This window comes from Notolepis coatsorum (genome assembly GCF_963971535.1).
Source record: "Notolepis coatsorum genome assembly, chromosome: 18".
Lineage (NCBI taxonomy): Eukaryota > Metazoa > Chordata > Actinopteri > Aulopiformes > Paralepididae > Notolepis > Notolepis coatsorum.
Genome location: NC_140182.1, coordinates 36,770,421 through 36,793,827, shown reverse-complemented (window position 1 = coordinate 36,793,827; position 23,407 = coordinate 36,770,421). Strand labels below are relative to the sequence as shown.

The 23,407-nt window shown below is 42.6% G+C and overlaps 1 protein-coding gene across 1 annotated transcript in view; it reads left to right on the top strand.

Moving 5' to 3' along the window:
* Nucleotides 1–23,407, top strand: part of tbxas1 (thromboxane A synthase 1 (platelet)) — a gene marked incomplete at its 3' end in the record, with an annotated part of 260,971 nt that continues 237,564 nt past the window's right edge. The window contains 2 exon segments of the mRNA XM_084335155.1: nt 1–81; nt 9,279–9,432. Coding sequence (XP_084191281.1) covers nt 9,344–9,432 — 89 coding nt within the window. The 5' untranslated portion in view covers nt 1–81; nt 9,279–9,343.

Sequence of the window (23,407 nt, the reverse complement as noted above, 5' to 3'; positions counted from 1 at the left end):
TGCTTCCGTGTCAACAAGAGAGCGTTGTACGAGGTTATTTGCCAAACGCAATAATATAGTAACAAGATACAACAGTACAAGGTAAGAGCATACTAAATTAGATATCACTGTTGTCTAATTGCCGTATAATTCCCATCGCAACTTGATTCCGCTGTTATAAAGGTTTAAAAACATGTATAGGTTAGCTGTTTTCTTGTCACGTGCATTGACAACCGTCCTTCAGTGTTAAGTTAACTGGGTTACTTGTTACCTGTATGTTATTTACGAATAAATTATAAGAGAATAAACGAATTCATTGCGAGACACTATACCAAGGGTGCCTGTCTGTAGTGTGTAGACTGTGCTTCAGACTGTTAACCTAGACGTGTATTCCGACTGTCACACAGCCCGGCTGTCAAACCGGGTGACCGTTGTTGTGACATCATCTTCAGATGTTCAATTCTCAAAACTATAATCTCCCATCATGTGAGATCGTCGGTTCTGTTTATTACAGCACGTCATATCTGAGGCTGCGGCACCACACATCATTAGTAAGAGAGTGGTTTTCAGCTATCTTGTTAAATCAATACTATCTTAATTAGTTCAACATAATACATTATTTTTTATTATTAATAAAGGTCAAGCATTTCAATTGAATGAGATCAATTGGTCTTGTAGCCTATGCCATTTACAACGTCTATCGATATAATAGATATATCGCCTACATAATAGTCTGTGTAGTGAGATATAGGCTATCTGCTGATGAGAGAGGCTATCTGCTGATGAGAGAGAGAGAGAGGGGGGGGGGGAGAGAGGGAGAGGGAGAGAGAGAGAGAGAGAGGGAGAGAGAGAGAGAGAGAGAGAGGGAGAGGGAGAGGGAGAGAGAGAGGGAGAGAGAGAGAGAGAGAGAGAGAGAGAGAGAGAGAGAGAGAGAGAGAGAGAGAGAGAGAGAGAGAGAGAGAGAGAGAGAGAGACACACATGGGCTGCTTCATTGACGTTGTGGAGAGCCATACAACAATGTTCAAAGTTGAGTTCTGCACAGATAAAGTTTATAATATGATGCACAGATTTATCAGCAAGACAAACGGTGTGCCCGGGAGTTCCATTTGGGCCTTTCCGAAGAGCACATTCCGGTCTTTGTACAGTTGCTTGTAGAATTTTCATTAAAAATGTTAAAGGAGCACTTGTCCACATAATATCAATCACACACATCCAAAATGAGTTAGAATATGGCCACCAGTGATGAGGATTGTATGATTGAATCCTTGTGTTGTGTAAATTACAGCTCAATGAAATGATGTGTACAGTATAGGGGCTGTTACCCTATTGTTTCATTGAGCTGTAAATAACACAACACAAGGATTCAACGTCCCCAATCACTGAATGAATGAAAACTTTATTTAACAGATTGCAGAATGGGTACAATACAGTACGGCTCAATACATACAATTGTTAAGGGGATGCAGACCTGAGAAAGACGTTTGTCTTGTTTCCATCAGGGTCCCCCATTTTCAATTCATATAGACATATATGACATACATGACATACAGATAGTCAGTACTGCTACATCTATACATTTATGACATACCAGATTTGCAAATACAGTACTGTTTGTGATACAGAAGGAGTCAAGAAAAGGGAGTATATACATTTGACGTAGAAACTGTACATTGGAGGTTGGGTGGGGGGGGTTGGGTACATTGGGATATTGACAACCATACTGGGTAATTTACATTGGAGGTGGTTGGGGGGGGGCGGGGGGCACACTGTATAAACAAGTAACACTGTACATTGAGGGGGGGGGGGGAGGAGACACTGTACAAACAAACACAATTGTACATTGAACTATTGACAAAACCATACTAGGTAAATGACTGTACATTGGAGGGGGTTGGAATGATTGGGTTAGGATATTTACAGGGGCCAGTGTTGAATTGCAGTCTCCCGTAGGTGTCCCTTGAGAGAGGTTTTGAAAGTGGGTAGTGATCCACATTCCTTTACAGCTTTGGGTAGGGCGTTCCACATTGATGTGGCATAATTGCGAAACGTGTTTAGTCCCTTATTTGAGCCGAATCTGGGTTTGACATGATTTGTGGAGCTCCCTCTGGTGTTGTGATCGTGGTATTCACTGACCTTTGGGAAGTATTTTGACATGTACATGGGTACCTTGGTCGTGTAGTGTATCTTGTAGACCAGGCCCATTGCAAGTTGTTGTACTCTGTCGTCTACTCTAAGCCATCCTAGGTTGTCGAAGTGGGCAGGGGTGAGGTGGGTTCTAGGAGTAAGGTCAAGCAGTAGTCTGACCAGTTTGTTTTGAGATGTTTGTAATTTTGTTTTTAGCGCCTTTGAGGTGCTTTGGTACCATGAGGTGCAAGCATAGTCGTAGTACCCCTGAATGAGTGCTCCTGCCAGAGTCTTCAGGGTGTTCTTGTTTACCAGTGAGGAGATCCGGTACAAGAATCGAGTTCGTTGGTTGACTTTTTTTATTACATTGGATGCCATTTTGTCACAGGAGAGATTAGCCTCTAGGATGGACCCCAGGTAGGTAATTTCATCTTTCCTTGTGACAATATTGTCACCCACTGTAACTGAGAAGCCGTCGGTCTTGCTGAGTTTGTTATTTGAACCGAAGAGAATGGACTCTGTTTTGCCCATGTGTAATGATAGTTTGTTATCAGCGAGCCATATGCAGATTCTGCCTAGTTCCGAGCTGAGGGTTTTTTCAACCTGTAACTTGTTCTTGTCAGAGACCAGCAGGGCTGAGTCGTCCGCAAACAACACTGGTGGCCATATTCAAACTCATTTACTTTCGATAACTGTCAAACTAAATTAATGTGTGCAAATGTGTTTTAGAGTTTGTGGATGTGTGTGTGAGATTATGTGCAAAATAAATCACGATTGTTTTTTGGTGAAGTGCCCCTTTAAACACGATGTACTGGTAGAGTGTTGCTCATTAACAGTGAAGAACAGAACAACACTAATACAGACGTTTGTTTATGGAGTCAGTCAATTTAACTTAATATCTCCTTTTGTTTTCATGGCTTGGTCTTTTATTTGTTATGGGACAATAATGATAACACCCGATTATCTGAAGATATAGCGTGTCTGATAAGTTTAACCTACTGTACATTTGTACAGAAATTCTCTCAACAATCTGTATCGATTCGTACTGGTAAATCTGGGCAGGGAGAAATATCAGACACCAATTATCAACCTGAAAAGAAAAAATTGTTTATATTCTAGTATTGCTAACCGCTCTGAACCAGAATTTAAAAACATTTATGGACCCACAGAGTCAGTAACCCATTCCCTGTTTATGGAGCAGCAGGTGAAATTATGCAATTACTGTACCGTCTTCTCCAGAGTCAGATAAGAAGATACTGTAGATAACAATTTCCTCTCTGTGTGTTCAGTAGAAAGCTATCCAGCTGCAAGGTAGCCTATAGCTTAGCACAAATTATTGTTGTTCTATCTCCTTGTCTGACTCTGGAGAAGACGGTAAGCGCATTTTCCATTATGTTGATTGAATCCTTTATTTATTCTCGAAATGAACATTGAGGTTTTACCTTCATTTGCAATGCCGTCGAGATTACAAGTTCAAACAATTCAAATACATATATAAATAAATAAAATAAAAAAATACATTTGCATAATTAGGACAAAACACAGTTGGAAAGAGAAAAAACAAAGAGATACCAAATAAATTAAAAACAGTGTTTGTGATCATGTTTTTAAATTGTTCATAGCATAGTGGGGCGTAGATTTGTAGTCAGAAAATCATTCCAGGAAGCTGGTGCATCAGCTTTGCACGTATTTTTTATTTTATATGTCCTTCACCTAAAATGAGCCAAGGCCAATGAGTCTAAAAAAAACACAATTCATTGTATAATTTATCTTTCAGTAAACATAGAAAAGAAACCCCACAGACCAGAACACCACACAACACCATGCTAAAGCTCAGTGTGGGTAGCCCACTCAACCATGTGATTCATGCATGATTTGAACGTGCGTCATTAGTGGTATAGGCCTAATCTAGTTTCAAAGGAAGGTCTCGATAATAGAGATAATTTCAACACCATGCCATTCAACATCCCATGGACAGTGAACCACTAAATAACTACACAGGATGATAATGTTTATATACCTGTGGCCATTACAGTACTACCACGTACTGTAAGTAGGCTTTAGCCCAGAACCACTTGTGAACCACAGAATCATCCAGTGACCGTTTGGTTTTATATGGAACCACTTGGCAGTAGATCTATATAGAATCGTCAATGGTTCTTTAAATCGTGGAGAACCATTTAAGCCTAGATGTTCAAAGCAGTTCTGTGATGGCTCTAAGCACCCTTCAGCCCACTATAATCTCTGAAGCACCACCTTTTTTATTTAGAGTGTATTTTATTACCGTTGTCAGGATTTATGCCATGAGTTTGAAAATCCTAATTGGAATTTATGATTGAAGTGGCTTAATTTGTATCTGCTGACATGCTCAGGGGCACAAGGTGGTTAATCACAAAAATAGAAAATTACATTCGGTTATTTCACATGCATGTTAGTGCACCGATGAGACTAGATGTTTTTACATTTAGACTAAATCCTAAGAGTTGATGATAAATTATTCACTAACATGAATAATTGCAGAGAAATGATGGTCGCCTTTATTGAGGTTATTTGAGGTAACTGTTTATCTGTTATGCCCGTGTCATTCTGAACCCAGTGGGACAGATAGTCGAGTCCTGGCTATCTGTGTTGGAAAGTGTTTCTGCTATGTGGCCCTCATTTGCCAGTAATATAAAAACCTCTCCCAACAGCTCAGGCCTGCCTCGTATTCTCGATGTGGACGGCCATGTCCCTCCCCCCCTGTTGAAAAGGAACTGTGTTGGAGGTCATGGAACATGCCAAAATTAGGGAGCGTCTTTATTTCGTTTTTTTTTTTTATCCCTCCATCTCACAATATGCTTGTCAGTGGAAAAGCCTCTTGGTAGTGACTAACCCCTGACCTCCGGTGTAGCACTGAAATAGCCTGTGTTGCTGATTCAGCCCCCAAGCAGTTTGCATTGTTCTGCCATTAACTTTGTGGATGGTACAGTCCTTTCTATTAGCATTAGCCCCTATAGGCCTATTAGCATATTATATATTAGTCATAGTATATATCAGTGTCTTGTGGGCTGGATTTCTTAAGACCTTTGTATGGATATTTCCTGTTGGTATAATTGAGGACCAGCGCAGCACTCCTATATAATATAGTGTCTAATGTCTGACCGTTTGAACTGCATACTACTTACTAATTAATATGCTGTAAAGAGATACATAGATTATCAACACATGGACTTTAGTCCACTTAACAGCTCTATCATTTACTTTACTTACTTACTTAGGCCTTTTTATTCCTTTCGGAACATAGGCCATTGATGAAAAGTTCAGCTCTATCATGATGGCCAAGTATGATGTGTTCCTCAATTCGCAGATTTGTCTAGGATTTAGGCCAACCTGATGTTAAACATCACACTGTTCTTGATTGATTGATTGAAAACTTTATTAATAGATTGCAGAATGGGTACAATACAGTACAGCTCAATACTAACAACTGCTAAGAGGAGGAAGACCAGAAAACGACCTTTGTCTTGTTTACATAAGGGTCCTCCATTTTCAATTCATCAAGACATTGATGACATACTGTATACAAATATACGGTACTGTGTAAGAAAAAGATATCATAAAAAATATATACATCCAAAGGGGAAGAAACTGTACATTGGTATAAGATACCTTTCTCAAAAAGCCCACTAGATAGCTGGCAACATGTCCTACTCATCCTATTTAAGATGCAGATATTGAACATACTTTTGACTCTAGTCTAATGAACCCATGTATAGAGAACTGATAATAACAGATTATAATGGGGAGGCAGGCTGGCCTAGAGGTAAAGAAGCCGGCCGGTAACTGAAAGGTTGCTGGTTCAAGCTAGCTGTGAGCTGGCAACTGAAGAAGAGTGGCTGGTATTACATATATACGGTGCTTACCATCTCTGCCTACGTGCCCTTGAGCAAGGCACCGGACCCCAAAACGGCATAATGTGAAAAGACACATTTAATTTGCCTCGTGTACGCTGAAAGTAATCTTCTTCTTCCTATTCCTCTGTTTTTATGCAAAACATCCCATAATGGTAAATAAACTAGCATGCGCAATCTAGATACTCGCTGACTTTTGTAAGTAATTATGTTATGAAACATACCGTATCAATCATGTTCAGTGGACCTCTAAAACCAATTACCGCCTCTAAATTAATCATCTGAAGGCATCCTTTGTTTTGAAGCTTTATTTAAAACTATTAAAAATGCTAAGAAAAGTATACTTTTGTGAATAGTGTATGTATCAACAGCACAATTTACAAGCAGCTATGAAACAATGGGTCTACATGGGAATTTATAATTACATGTAAATAGTTCTATACTGTAAGGCTGTGTGTTGAACTAGGTAGGACGCGACTATATCTCAGCATTCGAGTAAATTATTCTGATGAATCTTCTTTAGCGTCTGCGACGATTTAGCTTCATAATTAACCCAGTGGCAGCCACCCACCGAGACATCAAGGCGCTCATTAAAACGCATCTTCGGAGCGCCTCAAATAGAAGATGTTAAAACAGAGGGGGAATATGGTGAAAACCACGTTCAAGTGATTTGTTACGAGGATCACAACACAATGTTGTTATCTCCAGTGAGGTCGTCGAGGTGCAGCAGAGCGCCCCCTCTCCCTTGCCTCAATCAAAGTCAAAGTCAACTTTATTGTTATTTCCCATAATGTGCAAGACATACAGAAAAATGTGATTGCGTTCTCCCCTTCCCACGGTGTATATAAAAAAGATCTCGACAATATAAACATAAAGTAACAGGACACAATATACACACACAATATACAGGACTATTATACAATATAAACAGTAGCTAAAAAATAAATGAATGAGTGAAATAAATAAAAGAGGTAAAAGAGAACTTAGTGCAAATGTGTATGTGTGTGTGTGTGTGTGTGTGTTCTCCTAGAAATTGGCTGTACGTTTGACTACAGTCTAGAAGAAGCCTTTACAACCAAAATGTTGAAGTATCAACTGTTAGAGCATATCACAACTGGGCTACAACTGTAAACTTTTATTAGTCTTCATATATGGAAGCCTGGGTCATGTTCATACGTTGGGTGTTAGAGGCCTTCAGATGGCCGGTCTTCCGAAGAGAAGAGCCAAACAGTTAGCAAGATATTGCTCAGTGTCAGCTATTATTGGCAGCCGCGCAATTTGGAGAAGACGCTGCTATCTGTAGATTCTGTACCCATGAGCTGTGTGTTGATTGTCAGGTTAATCATCCATGTGCGTGTGTAACTTTGGTTGCCATTGTCAATTTGGGCACGAATGTATCAGAATAACCCACAATGTACAAGTGCACTGATAATATTTGTGTACTTTAAATATTGTCTTTATGTGGACATAAATAAATATTCTAAATGTGTGTGTCAGTGGGGGCAGAGTAAGAGAGTGGAGAACCTAATGCAGGAGACTGATGTATTTAGTCTACTTCTGCAAAAGCCTCTTGTGGTTGTCGCTGTTGGTGTACTACTAGTGTGGTGTTGTTTTCTCCTGCCTGTGAGAACTAGTGGCTTTACCCAGAGAAGCAGTAGGGTAAACATAATCTGGATTGATCTGACAATGATTTTTCCATTCATCAGCTTTTGTGTCTCCGTGTGTTGCCGCTGCTGTTTTTGTTGTCGTCAAGCTATGATGCCGTTTCGACAATGAACACAACAACGCTAATATCACACCACAGATTCACAGAAGCTGTAAATAATTACTCCCATAAAAGGCTGATGTTTCATAAACGCAAGGCGGTTCCATTTGCAACAGGCGAGCTGTTTGTCATGCTTCATAACATCCTGGGCATTGCTGCACACCCCCCGCGAGTTGCTTGTTTTTCTCAGTGTTCAGCAATGTGTTTCTCAAAATGTCTTTCTTTATTGTGTTGCAACTTGCAACGTCCTGCCTCATGCCTCCGCGTGCCTCGCTACTACTCTCTGTAGTGTGTGTGTGCGTGTGTGTGTGTGTGTGTGTGTGTGTGTGTGTGTGTGTGTGTGTATAGTGTATAGTGTATGTGTGTATGTGTGTATGCGTGTGTGTGTGTGTGTGTTGATGGTCTCTAGTCTGGACGTCCCGCGCTGAGGGTTGATCATTGACACAGAGTCACAGACTGGGCCTCCCCGGGTCACAATGCAGGGGAAGGGTGAGCACTCTGGAAGGCTTTAGACAAAGCTGCTGCCCCCGCTGGAACAAATAGTAGAGGCCTGGCACGGAATGTGTGTGTAGTTCTCTTTCTTCCAGTATGGCTGCCTGTAACCATTGGTAACCCGTGCTTTTCAAAAGAAAACGCCTAGTTTCTGTGCAGTGGTAGAGCAAGGTAAAACACTGGATGTTTACTGTGACTCGTTTACCAGATCCAGTAATGAGACTCCAAATGATTCTGTTGATATTCATTTCTCATATATCAACACATAGCAACCGTCTCTTCCATTGCCATGTAGGAAAACAAACAATGGTTGCTATGTTACAGGCAGCCATGCTGGAAGACGGAGAGCTTACAGTACATAAACATTCCATGCAAGGCCTCTTGACACGTTGCCCTGGAAACCAACCAACCTGCGGAAGACCAATCAGCCGGAGAGCACGGTCCGCGGAGAGGTGCTGTTTATTTGGGGGGGGGGGGGGGGGGGGGCCGCGGCCGCTCACTCCGCTTCCAGAAGCAAAGGGCTTGTTTGGATTGTTCAGTAATAGATACATATAATGGTAAGATAGCAAATAGATGGATTACAAACATACACGGCTAATAATAAGAGTCGTAGCGCACAAAACGAGCTCACCTCTCACCACGCTTCCTCTTCTTCGTCGCACTCCATCCAGGGGTCACACCTCTCACCACACTTCCTCTTCTTCGTCTCACTCCAGGGGTCACACCTCTCACCACACTTCCTCTTCGTCTCACCCCAGGGGTCACAATGTCTAATAATAATAATAATAATTTCTTAGATTTATATAGCGCCTTTCAGGAAACCCAAGGCGCTTAACAGGGGGGGGGGCTAAGGGGAAGGAGATCAGAGGAACAATTAAGTAAAAAAAGAAAAGACGAAAATCAGGCGTCATTAATACATTTGGTGAAGAGGTGAGTTTTGAGTCTGTAAAACATTTGTCTTTACCGTGGTGTCATAAACATACATAAACATAATTCTGCCTGTCTTCTCTTTGTCTCTCTGTACCAGAGCCCCTGGGTCTAGCGGCGGAGGTAGATTTCGGAGAGTTCTGTTGTTCCCTCACAGAGGCCGCTATGGACCCTCTGCAGGGGTCCCCTGTGGAGGCCAGGGGGTGGTCTGTGTCACTGAGCCTCTTCCTCGCCTTTCTGGCTCTTCTCTACTGGTGAGTCACTGCCTTTGTGTTGAATGAATGAATGAATGAATGAATGAATGAATGAATGAATGATTTTTGAATGATTTTATTTCGTTCTTCATTTACAAAGCAATGTACAGTAGTAGAAAATGTATAAAAGAAAGAAAATGACCGAAAAGGTGTAGGCTGAAGCTGAGGTTTATAATTTCCTACCCTTTTTACATTACATTATATAAAAAAAAATGTCGGTACATAATTTTGCAAAAACAAAATGTTACCAAAGTTTCATAGTTTTATATACAAAACGTATACACATTTATTTATTTGTTTTTTATATATATTTTTGTCACGATTTTAATACAGTTATGTTATAATAAAATATAATTAGGATAATAATAAGGTTTTATACTTATGTATCACCTTATATTTCAATAATTTCTTAAATTTATGTATCGAACTACTTTTTTTACTTCTTTGTCACAGTTATTCCATAGTTTTACCCCTTTAACAGATTATACATCGACTTTTTATATTAACCTTGCCTTTGTGATATTGAAGACACAAGTTCCCCTAAGTTTATACCGGCTCTCTCTAGTTTGTTGTTCATCTAGTTCAGGGGTCAGCAACCTTTTTGACATGGAGTGCCTGTTTGAAATATAGTTGTAACTAGTGTGCCTCAACAATATTCCATGCATAATATTCCATATTGAGCTGTACTGTATTGTACCCATTCTGCAATCTGTTAATAAAGTTTTCAATCAATCAATCAATCGTAAAAATATTTTTTCTCATAATCAGGTATTTTTAATGATAATTTTTACATTATTACATCACTATTGTTATTATTAACAATATTATTATGATGGTTGTATCAACCCTAAATCTGAGTTGGGGGGGGGGGGAATGCAATGCAGACAAACAGCTGCATACAGTGCGACCATTTCACTCACATTTGCCCATTCATTTTTGGACACATCACACACCATCGGTGTGTGTACTGTACGTGGGCTGTCATAGCTCCACCTACAGGCCTAATGGAGAACACCAGGAGAACACCAGGATGTGAATGGAGGGTGAATGTGAGGTATATCGTGTAAATAAGTTTTGATTGATCGCAAGACTACACTGTAAAAAATATATAATAATAAGTTACCAGAACTTAAAAATATTGAGTTCAGTTACTGTGCATTAAGGTTTTCAGTTTTCAATCCATAATAATCCAGAAAAATAAGTACACAACCACATTATTTCAACCTAATAAAACTATGTTTATTGTCATTGTTTTAAGAACACAAGTTGACTTGGTAATACTCACATTTTGAGTAAAAAATATGGCTTTTAACATGTGCAATGTTCAATGAAATAGAAAAATAAATAATAAAATTTGTTGATTAATCCCACTGGTCACAATGGTGACCGTAATAATGTTTTTGTTATAAGGCTCTGCAAATGTTACTGAATGATATAGCAATGTATTTCCAGCTAAATTGAAATAATAAACAAATAAAGGGTCTCAATTAAATATGTGGTAGTAAAAAGAACCTGTTGGAGGATTTCAACAAGATAAATGCGACAACAGTGCAAAATATTTCACTATAATATTTCATAGCAAAAAAAAAAATTATACTTTTTTTTTTTTTTTTTTGCTGCTGCCCCTGTGCCTATGCAAATGCCCCCCAGGCACGCGTGCCTAAGGTTGCCTACCCCTGATCTAGTTGTTCATCTACTGATACTTGTGTTAAAAAGGACCCACCGGGACCATTTTCATCAGGCTGTGGGGTTAGACGTGTGCTTTTTTGTCATTAATAATAACCGTCTTCATGCTGCTTTCATCAGTTTGTGTTCGATGCCCTTTCATACTCGTGTTGGTATTTGAGTAAATGTCATAAGGCATGTTTGCGACGTACACCCTCGTAAATCACCCACTTTGATTATCCGTGATTTCGCTCGAGTGAGAGTTGAACATTCAAGCCGGTGTGATAATTACAGGGTTTTTCCCAAATGTCACACAAAGAAATTCAGCGTCTAATCAGTATGGACCAATAAATATATATTTTTAAATAACTATATTTGTTACATGTCGATAATTGTACAAAAGGTGCTTCTCATTGCACAATTAATTTCAGACATGCATCATCTGGGATAAGAAACTTAAGATCGATGCTCCCGTCATGTAACGGAAAAAGAGAGAGATGATGAAAGCACTCTCTCTTCTCTCTCTCTCTCTCTCCTCTCTCTCTCTATCTCTCTCCTCTCTCTCCCTCTCTCTCTCCCTCTCTCTCCTCTCACTCTCTCCTCTCTCTCTCTTCTCTCTCTCCTCTCTCTCTCTCTATATCTCTTCTCCCTCTCCCCCTCTCTCCTCTCTCTATCTCTCTTCTCTCTCTCCCTCTCTCTCCTCTCACTCTCTCTTCTCTCTCTCTCCTTCTTCTCTTTCTCTTCTCTCTCTCTTCTCTCACTCTCTCTCTCTTCTCTCTCTCTCCCCTTCTCTCTCTTCTCTCTCTCTCCTTATCTCTCTCCTTCTCTCTCTCGCATCTCGCTTTCTCTCTCTTCTCTCTCTCTATCCCACTCTTTCTTCTCTCTATCCCACTTTCTTCTCTCTCTCCCACTCTCTCTTCTCTCTCTCCCACTCTCTCTTCTCTCTCTCCCACTCTCTCTTCTCTCTGAGAGCTCTTAAAGGGTCTCTGTGAGTTGGAGCGCCTGCTGTGTGTGTGTGTGTGATGTACCTGCAATAGACAGGCTAGGTTTCAGCTCCTTTTATTGTGGCGCGAAGTAACGCCACTCACTTCAGACGGAGCGCTGCTTCCTTCAGACGGCGCTGAGTGACACACGTTTCCAGCAGGCGTAACAGCGGCGCGCCGCCACGTTTGTTTACCGTTAACTCGTCTGAACACCCGCCACTGCCGCCGAGTCCCTCTCTTGTGTCGCGTCAACGTTGCATATGTTCAGAATGGAATCAAATAAAGGAGAGAGTGGAAGCCGCTTTTGCTACAGAAAGTTTTAATGTTTTTCCAACAATAAGCGGAGAATGCATACAGAATGTACTTTAAGTAAGCTACCCCATGGCTTTGTTATATATATTCCATTGAATCACTTGTTACACTGTATATTATTGTATATACACTGTATATTATGCACATTTATCTATATCCGTATATGAATATATCTGCATATATTCCTGTTTACATAACTGTACATACCCACTCTGTGCGCTGTGTACACACTGTATATACTATATCTATATCTGTATATATCCCATACCTATTCTCATTAGTTATACCGCTGGCCAGTATGGTTTACTACCATAGTATATTTATGCTTGTATCACTGTACATAATAATACTGTACATACATAACATATTTACTTATAGTAGTTTTGTTATAATATTCCATTTAATCACTTGTTACACTGTATATTATTGTATATACACTATATATTACACACACTGTCCATATATATTGTCATATATTATATAACCGTGTATTGCTTTACTGTTACGGTTAGATGACAACTTCTTTTCATTGTACTGTACTTGTGCTATGCGATGACAATACATTGGAATCTAATCTAATCTAAATACCACAAAAATACAGGCTACAAAATGTACTGCACATTCTCCCACACTGCCTTAAGTGGATTAAGTATACAGGAGGCGACAGTGGCTCAGGAGGTAGAGCAGTCATCTGGTAATCCGGAGGTTCCCGGTTCGATTCCCGCTCCTCCCGGGCAGTGTGTCTAAAAGTGTCCTTGAGCAAGACACTTAACCCCTAACTGCTCCCGATGAGCAGGTTGGCACCTTGCATGGTTGCCTCCGCCGTCGGTGGGTGAATGTATGAATGAATGGGTAAAATGTGAGGAACAAATTGTGAAGCGCTTTGGATAAAATCGCTATATAAATGCACCATTTACCATTTACATAAAGAAGTAACACATCTACCTACGCACAACCGCTGCACTGGAACATGGTCCGCTACTGGACAAGTACATTCCTGTCTGTTTGCGAGGCTGCAGCTGCCTCTACGGACTTGAATCAAGTCAAAGTTATGTAATCAAACCTATCAGCGAGCTAAATGAAGATTTATATCGGGAGGATGAATCCAATGCGCATGAGAGCATTTCTGACACAGAGGTTAGAGAAATGAAAAGATTTAGGAGAAGTCAAAGTCAATTTGTCTCTGGCACGCACCCAGAAGAGGCAAATTGAGAACTAGGCCTGGAGAGTTTGTGGCTCAGAAAAAGAGGTTGTGTCCTTGACGCGAAGACTGTCAAACTTGTCTGGAGTCCTGTATATGCAGTGCGTTTCCACCCCTGTCTCACTAACTGAGCAAGCTGTGCGTGTCGTCCGGGGAAATCAGAAAGCTGCCCTGTTCTCGGCAGAAAGAGTCAACGTCTCTCTCTCTTTTTCCATTTTACTCTCACGGTCTCTCGGCTAAAGCCGTCAAAGAGCGTTAATGATCTTTATCTGGGAAATGGCTTAAACTCTCAGCCACAGCAGTTTAGGGTACAAATGCAAACACGTATCAAAAGAAAAGCCACAGAAAGACACACGCACGCACACACACGCACGTGCACACAGGGGTGTTTTTCAACAGCAAGAAGCAAACATTTCCTCCCCCTGGGGGCCCATGGGTGCAGCGGTCCAGAGTGTGCCAGCCAGGCTGGGTTTCACACCACTCTGCTGGGCTGGGGTGAAACTCTGGTGAAGCCCCCCCCCCCCTGACTGACTGACTGACTTACTGACTGACTGACTGACTGTGGCTGGCTGACCGGCTGTCTGGCTGGCTGACTGACCGACTGTCAGAATGATTGACTGGATGATTGACTCGTTCCTCGTCCGGCAGCCTAAGGAGCCGGCTGCTGCAGTAGCAGGAATGTCTCTACAGGAGACATGCAGGGTGGAGTGCCACCTGCTGGCAACTTGAGAAAAAGGGATTTGCAGAGCTGATAATTCTGGTAGAAATTGGGGATTATCATCATTCGAATGATTCTTCAAACACGTGCACGATTCGTGTCGAACGACTATCGAGTAGTGACATCGCTATATCTTCACAGGAAAAGCGATCAAATGTTTTATACCTTGAGATAAAAGATAACGAGTGAAAGAAAGCTGGGGGTAAAGTCCATCTTTCCTTGATAACTTGTTAGCCTTATTGGAAAAGCCTGTTCTTTGCCTCAAATAACCCCTACAACATCCTCTATAAGCTTGGTAGCTGTGAATAGCTAGGGGGGCTTACAGCTCAGGGCAGGCCACCCATGTCCCCCCTCACCAAACCACCCATGTCTATGCCAATATGATCACATCACACCCATACTCCATTCCCTACACTGGCTCCCTGTCTCCTCCAGGATTGGATACAAGGTCTCCCTCCTCACCCATCAGTGCATCCACAGCAACGCCCCCTCCCGACCTCCACCCGCTCCCTCCGCTCTGGATACTCAAACACACTCCAACCCATACACAGGACACACCTCTGCACCATGGGTGACCGGGCCTTTTGCTCAGCTGCTCCTCGGCTGTGGAATGCCCTCCCCGACCATCTGAGAGCACCACAGTCCGTTGAGGTTTTTAAAAGGGGCCTAAAAACATTTCTTTTTAACAAGGCATTTGCCTGAATTATTCTTTAACTTTTAATTTTACTTCTATTCATTTTTATTATTATTATTATTATTATTATTATTATTATTATTATTATTATTATTATTATTATTATTATTATTATTATTATTATTATTATTATTATTATTATTATTATTATTATTATTATTATTATTATTATTATTATTATTATTATATGATTTTATTTGTATGTTCTTCCATTTCATTGGTTGTTCTATTCATTTTAATTGTTTTTATTCATTTAACTTTTTATCTTTATCTCTTGTAGCACTTTGAGATTTTCACAAATGTAAAGTGCGGTACAAATTGAAATTATTATTATTATTATTATTATTATTATTATTATTATTATTATTATTATTATTATTATTATTATTATTATTATTATTATTATTATTATTATTATTATTATTATTATTATTATTATTATGTCACCCCTCACCCAGGATCTTTCAGAAGCCACCCATGTCCCCCCTCACCCAGGCTCTTTCAGAAGCCACCCATGTCCCCCCTCACCCAGGCTCTTTCAGAAGCCACCCATGTCCCCCCTCACCCAGGCTCTTTCAGAAGCCACCCATGTCCCCCCTCACCCAGGCTCTTTCAGAAGCCACCCATATCCCCGACTCCCCCCTCACCCAGGCTCTTTCAGAGGCCGGGCTGATAGTCTGGTGAATGCTGTGTGAAATACAATGCTATGGCCCCCCAGGGCAAAGTGACCTGCTTGAAGGTCCTTCTCCCCTCCTCTGCTCCACTCCCTTCTCCTCTCCTCTCCTTTCCCTCCTCCTCCTCCTCCTCCTCCTCCTCCTCCTCCTTAGCGACTTAAGTGGTTTGTTTTCCCCCTTCTCCCGCTACATTCTAAACTCCATAGCTAAATGAACCCTGGCGCATGCCGTGTAACTAAAGCAGGGGTCCATTCTATTGCCCCAATGCGAGTGGAAAAGGGTGACGTGTTCGCGGATGATCTCACCGCCGGTGAACTCCAACCGCTCCGTGAATCCAAGTGCCCTCATCTCTCGGCCCTGGATGGGGGGGGGGGGGCATACGCGGTGATTCACAGGGTCAGGGAGCGGGGGATGACATTGATTATGTGTTTTTTCACCGTGGTTTATTAGCTATCGTGGTGGAATTAGAAGGTCGGCAAGAAGAGACACGACGGCTGGTCGCCGGCCCGCGGGTTCGAGCCCACGAGGAGGTTTCCGATGCCAAGTTATTCATATGAATGACCGAACTGTCACAGGGCTAATATACTGAAGACATGAGTAATGATATAATGACACAGCTCACTTGATTTGTGTTACAGAATAGCAGTGTGAAGGAGTTACTGTTCTCCCCCCCCCCCGAATAGACACAGAGAAGCACATGGCGTACAAACCTCGTATCTCCACAAACGTGTCAACTTTTACAGGAATTAAGAAAAAACATGATTTTTTACGATTGACCCCCATCTATTTTTCAAGTCTTTTGAATGGGTTTCAGGAGCTTGAAGCTGGCTGACATCATACAGAGAAGCACGGCAACTTATAAATTCAAGTAAAAGACACGCACATTACCCCCCCCCCCCAAATAAATAAAAGAAAATTGAGGTTCTCATTCGCCAGCAGTGATCGAGTGTCTGTGTCTCTCCTTGGAACGCAAGCTACGCTGGACGCTTCCTGCAGTATGCACGCCGAGTCTCTGGTGACGATAAAATGCTTCAATGTTCTGTCCAGATTGCTCTGGAATGTCGGCGCGGAACGCCGCGGTCTGATCCGTGCGTTCTTCCCCACATGGCGTCTCCTCTCCACGTGGATTCTCTCTCTCTCTCCTCCGTGGCGTTCCAGAGACCTGACGTGTTTCATTAGAGGTGGATCGCCAACGCGGCCTGCAGAGGTTTAGATCCATAAATCAGGGGCGGCGCCGGCTTATTGAAGTCGGCGATGTTACCTCTAGAGAAATCTTATGAATGAATGGAACGACTGTCGCGGTGGATAGTTCCCCCCCCCTCTTCGCTGACGCTGTGGGGATACGGGGGCCTTGCGCGGAATGTTCATGTGTCTTTTTTCTTTCTTCCAACATGGCCGCCCTGTAACCGTCGCTAACCACTTTCCAAAGGAGAGCGGCTAGATTCGGTGGCGCGGGTAGAGTAGGTGAAACACTGTTACTGTTCCACCATGAGACGTTTCCGTAGCGACCGTTGTTTTGCAGAGTTGCGTCTTCCAACATCGAGGACAAATGGGCATTTTAAACATTCCAATGAGAGGCCTCTATTGTTTGTCTGGTTGGTGATGGTAGTAGGAGGCGCAGAGAGAGGGAATGGCTTCGGGGGCTCCAGGAGAGGAAAGCGGTGTCTGTATTCAACGCAGTAAGCATTTTTTATAATTTATTTTCATCTGTTTGGGGAATAATATTCGCAGCGGGGCCTGTGTGATATTGTGGGGGTCCCCCAACAGATAAGTCTTACTGAAATCATTCCTGTGTGTTTGTTCTCTGAATGAATGTGCTGAATAGGAGGAACAGCCAGGGGTCTTTACAGCCCCCCCCCCCCCCCCCCCCCCCACCCCCAAGGTGTCAAAAGACTGCATCATAAAGCTACTCCCACACACTGCAGGGCCCAACTCACTCACACACACACACACACACACACACACACACACACACACACGTCACACACACACACACACACACACACACACACACACACACACACAGGGTGATGGTGGACAGTGGACAGGTCTGCTGACTTGGCGGCCTTCTTCCTCTCCGTCTTTCTCGCTCTCTCTCCCTCCCTCGCTATCTCTCTATCTCTCCATCCCTGTTTCCCCCCTCTCTCTGTCTCTCCCCTCTCTCTGCCTCTCTCTCTCTCTTTCTCCCTCTCTCTCTCTCTCTCCCTCCCTCCCATTTCTCTGCCCCATCTCCTCCCTCCCTCCTTCTCCCCCTCTGTCTATCTCTCTCTGTCCCTCCTTCTCTCTGCCCCGCTCTCCTCTCCCTCTCTTTCTCCCTCCCTCTTTCTCCCCTTTCTCTCCCCCTCCCTCCCTCCCTCTCTCTCGCTCTCTCTCTCTCTTTCTCTGTCACTCACTCTGTATTTCCCTCCCATCTCTCACACTCAATTCAATTCAATTCAATTCAATTCAAATGGGCTTTATTGACATGGGAAACATACGTTTACATTGCCAAAGCCAAACAAAACAAAACAAACCAAAACAATCAAACAGAGAAAACAAAAGAAATCAGTACATTACAGACCGAATTTCTTGTACAGTCTTTATGGTGGTTGTATTCCGCTGGATGTCCTTTTCTTGTCACAGCAGCTCACAAATCTTGCTGCTGTGTTTGCACATTCTTGTATTTCTGGGAGTTTTGAGTTATTGTCCATGTTTTCAAAGTCTCTTTGGGTGTTTGCAATTTGTGGGAAGTATATGTCTCTGATGTCTTGGTATAGTGGGCAGGTTGTTAAGAAGTGGAGCTCGGTTTCCACCTCATCTTGTGTGCAGTGGGTGCACAGTCTGTCTTCTCTTGGGAGCCAGGTCTGCCTATGGCAGCCTTTCTCAATGGCTAGGCTGTGCTCGCTGAGTCTGTACCTAGTCAAGGATCTTCTTAGTTTTGGGTCAGTCACAGTGCTCAGGTATTCTGCCACTGTGTACTCTCTGTTTAGGGCCAAATAGCATTTCAATTTGCTCTGGTTTTGGGTTGTTTCTTTCCAATGTGTCAGATTTGTTTTTTTTGTTTTCTTTTGTTTGTTCTTTTTGTTTTCTTATAATTTGATTTAGTCCAGTGTGGTTTCTGTCTGGTGGCTCTGCTTGTGTTTGTGAGCAGAGTCCCAGAACCATCTGGCTGAGTGGGCATCTATCGAGGGTCTCTCTGTGGGTGAGGGCTATGTTGTGGAGTGTGTCTGGGTCGCTTTCTTTTAGGTGGTTGTGGAATTTGAATGCTCTTTTTTGAATTTTGATGATTAGTGGGTATCTTCCTAGTTCTGCTCTGCATGCATTATTTGGCATTTTCCGTTGGGTGCGGAGAATGGATTTGCAAAATTCTGCATGCAGAGTCTCAGTTGGGTGTTTGTCCCATTTGGTGAAGTCTTGGTTTGCAAGTGGGCCCCAGACTTCACAACCATATAGGGAAATCGGTTCTATGACGGAGTCTAATATTTTGAGCCAGATTTTGATTGGAATGTCTACCTTGATGTTCCTTTTTATGGCATAGAAAGCCCTTCTTGCTTTGTCTCTCAGGTCGTTCACAGCTTGATTGAAGTTCCCTGTAGCACTGATGTTTAGGCCGAGATATGTGTAGTTTTTTGTGTGTTCTAGGGAAATTGTGTCTAGGAGGAATTTGTGTTTTTGTTGTTGTAGGCTGTGCCTTTTTTGGAATATCATAATTTTAGTTTTGTTTAGGTTTACTGTCAGTGCCCATGTCTGAGAGAATTTGTGCAGAAGGTCAAGGTGCTGTTGTAGCCCTTCTTTAGTTGGGGACAGCAGCACCAGGTCATCTGCAAACAGTAGGCATTTGACTTCTGTGTCTGCTAGGGGGAGGCCAGGTGCTGCAGTCTCTGTCTTTCTCTCTCTGTCCCTCCCTATCTCTGCCCCTCCCTATCTCTGCCCCCCTCCATTCTCTCTCTCGCACGCTTTTTCTCCCTCTCCATCTCTCTCCCTCTTTCTCTGCCCCCTCACACACACCTCTCTCTTTCTCCTCCTCCCTCTCCCCCCTCTCCCTCTCTCTCCCTCTTGCCCTGACCTGCAGATTGACTTCCGTTGTCATTGGCTAGCCTTGCAGAGGCGCTTATTGTTTAATTGACGCTCATCGGACAGCTCATCCATCACATCTGCTAATCACATCACGACACTCGTCTCCCTGACTACCCTTTGTACCCCCGGCAATGGGCTATTAACGCGTCTAAATATGGTCAGCGACTCTGAGAGTATTGGAGTCACAGTGACCTGGTAAAGGAACACATCCTGTTACGAGGCGGCAGGGAGAGGGTGCAGGTGTGCGTTGTAGGTACAGCAGCAGGCCATCTGGGTCATAGGGTAATCATTTAACGAGATTGCCTCAGTGATGGAGGACGGTGAGAGGATTAGGCTATCATTGGTGGCAGGTAATAGTGCGGCCATTTTGCTCTCAAGTCTCATGTCATGCTCAGATTGGGTTCCTTTCCACCCTGTTCCCATCTTGGGTGCATGGCACAAGAGCAAAATGGCCGGTGTGTGAATTTTCATTTCATTTCATTGCAAACCTTTATTTATACTCGAAAGGCAACCAAGGTTTCCCCTCATCTACAGTTATGTTGAGTTTACATACAGTCATAAACACAAGTCATAAATACAGCATAGAAATCACACAGCATAGAAAATCACAACAACAAGATGAGGGTAGACAAAAGCAAGGATAACATAAATTATAACATATACAACTTCGTAGGTTGGGTGGCGCAGCGGAGATTGCGCTCGTCACCAAGAGACTCCGGTCTCGAATCCGGGTGTCAGCATTGCCTCCGGCTTAGGTCGGCCGTCATACTGGCTCAATTGGCAGAGTCAGCGGGTGGAAGTCGATGGGTGGTAATCTGGACGTTGTGGACAGCGACTCCTACGGGTCGGTTGGGGGACGCCTGCACAGCAGAGACAAGAAATGGCGGGGGTAGTGTGAGCCTCCCACACGTTACACCTCGCCAATGTGAGTCCGCGCTGGCAGGTGAAAAGATGTTACAGGCTGCCTCCTCGTGTACCGGAGGGGACACGTGATGCAAGGCTTCTATCCTCACTACAACCGACCAGTGGGGGGCATAGTCGAGCAACGTTCAAGACAGGGGAGGGGAGAATAGACCTATCTCAAACCCTGCCCCTTTTCTTGATCCTCCAATCACAGCTGTCGCTTACCGAGGAAGTCCGAGGTAAGCGACAGCTGTGATTGGAGGATCAAGAAAAGAGGGCAGGGTTTGAGATAGGTCCATTGGCAACACAATTTTTTGGATTGGAGAAAAATAGAAAATAAGGAGAAAAAGTGGATAAAAAAAAAACATATACAACTTCGATCGATAATGATCAGTGATCAAGGTCTTAAATTCTGCAATAGAGGGGAGAATGTCATTCTTTAGGGATTGTTGGAGTTTATTCCATGAGCTAGGGGCGTCATAATAAAATGCAGATGTACCATTTTTCGAGCAAACCTGGGGGACTTCAGGGACCAGCCAATCAGTATAGAACGGGTTCCATAGGTTCCAACATTCCATGCCAATAATAATGTGATATAAGGAGGTAGCTTACTAGTAATGAACAAATACCTCTCCGTCAGAGAGAGCCAACCAACCTTCTCATAAAGGTCACAGTGATGAGTGTCATGTCTATCACCAGTAATGAATCTGAGGGCAGAGTGATAGACAAGGATTTAAGAGTTGAGCATGTTTATAGGTTCCATCACCATAGTCCAAGACTGATAAGAAAACTGCTTCGACAACTCTCCTCCAACTAATCAAAGGAAAGCTTGTTCTGTTTCTGTACAGGAAGCCAATGTTCTGTCAATGATTGTCAATGATGGTCAATGATCAATGATGTAGGTTCTCAACCTTTTTCACGTCAAAGACCCCCTGAATTGATATACATTAGCCCTTTCACTACCACACTATCAAAGGGATAACCTTGTCATTGCGACAATACAGAAGGTTAACCCTTTCACTACCACACTACAGATGGTTAACTTTTTGTAGTGTGGTAGTGAAAGGGTTAAGCTGTGGACCCCCATCTGATGAAATGCTGTCTCAGGAACCCCCATGTCATAAGATCTAAGTCCAGAAGAACATAGCTGTCTATACTGTGGTGGGGAGATGACAGAGAGAGAGAAACCTGTGATCAGAATAGTAATTTCCTATACATTACACTCTATCATGGGGCTGACTTCTAGTCAATGATAGCTAAATTAAACTGTTCTCCCTTCCTCTGGGGACCCCCTAGAACCCTCTCAAGGACCCCGGGGAGTCCCCGGACCCCACTTTGAGAGCCAATACTCTGAACAAATCAAGATCTTTTAGCTATCAACAATGTTTCCTTCTGAAATGTGTAATCCAGCAAGTCTTCACCAAGGTTGGGAAGGTTGCTTTTTACATTGTGATCCATTACAGATTACTGACCTGATCAACATTGTAATCTTAAACCATCAGATTACACCAACACTATTTTAATAGGAAAAAAACACAGAATATGAAGCTAAATAGACGTATTTCTATTCTAAATTGACAGAAATTTCAGGAACATCATTAAATGGTAAATAAATGGCTGTATTTATATAGTGCTTTTATCCAAAGCGCTTTACAATTTGTTCCTCACATTTTACCCATTCACTCACACACCGACGGCGGAGGCGACCATGCAAGGTGCCAACCTGCTCATCGGGAGCAATTAGGAGTTAGGTGCCTTCCTCAAAGACACTTCGACAAGTTGCCCGGGGGGAGCGGGAATCGAACCGGGAACCTTTGGATTCGTCTACCAGGCGACTGCTCTACCTCCTGAGCCACTGTCGCCCCTGTCATTACAATTTAACACCACAGTTAACCATTATTTGGAATGATATTAAATGATATTTGTGTCATCTGACCTTGTGACCATGTGCCTGAGTCATCCAACAAATGAGAAGATAAAATAGGGTATTGGTGTCAGAAGGATTTACTAGGTACAAAAGACGCTACCAAGGGACACTCATGTCAGATATTTAAGCAAAGCAACTTGATTTATATTTTAATCATATAAGCATGTTAGATCTCTCTAATGGAGAAAATGGATCAAGTCAAGTCAAGTGTTCCTTTATTGATCTCCTTGGGGAAATGCAGGTGTCATAGCAGCATGGGGGGAGGGGGAGTACAGGCAGAAGAGGTAATAATAGCAATAGTAATAGTAATGACACACATACATAGTGATAGAACATAGTAATAATAGTGATAATAATAGTGAAATAGCAGGATTCAATCAGTCAGTGATGATAGTATATACATGGTCCATAACGTAGTAGCAGAAAGCAGGAATCCGGACCAGCACTCTCGGATTCAAAAGTTTTAATGGCAGCCTGAAACATACATGTTTCGGAACTGATTTGTTCCTTCGTCAGTGTTTGGCTAGGAACAAATCAGTTCCGAAACATGTATGTTTTAGGCTGCCATTAAAATGTTTGAATCTGAGAGTGCTGGTCCGGCTTCCTGCTTTCTTCAACTTAATCTACGGGATTTCAGCACCCAGTGTCACACATTGTGAGCGCGGTCTAACTCGACTTTTCCATAACGTAGTAGCACAATGCACCAGTCTGTGCAGGGTTTATTATTAAGACAGTCCTAACGGTTCTCAAGTTCTCCAGCTGTTAGTTCTTAATCATTTTTGTCCAGTGAACCCAAACGGTCCGAGTCTATATTGCTATGTAAAAGCAATGGATGGGATCGG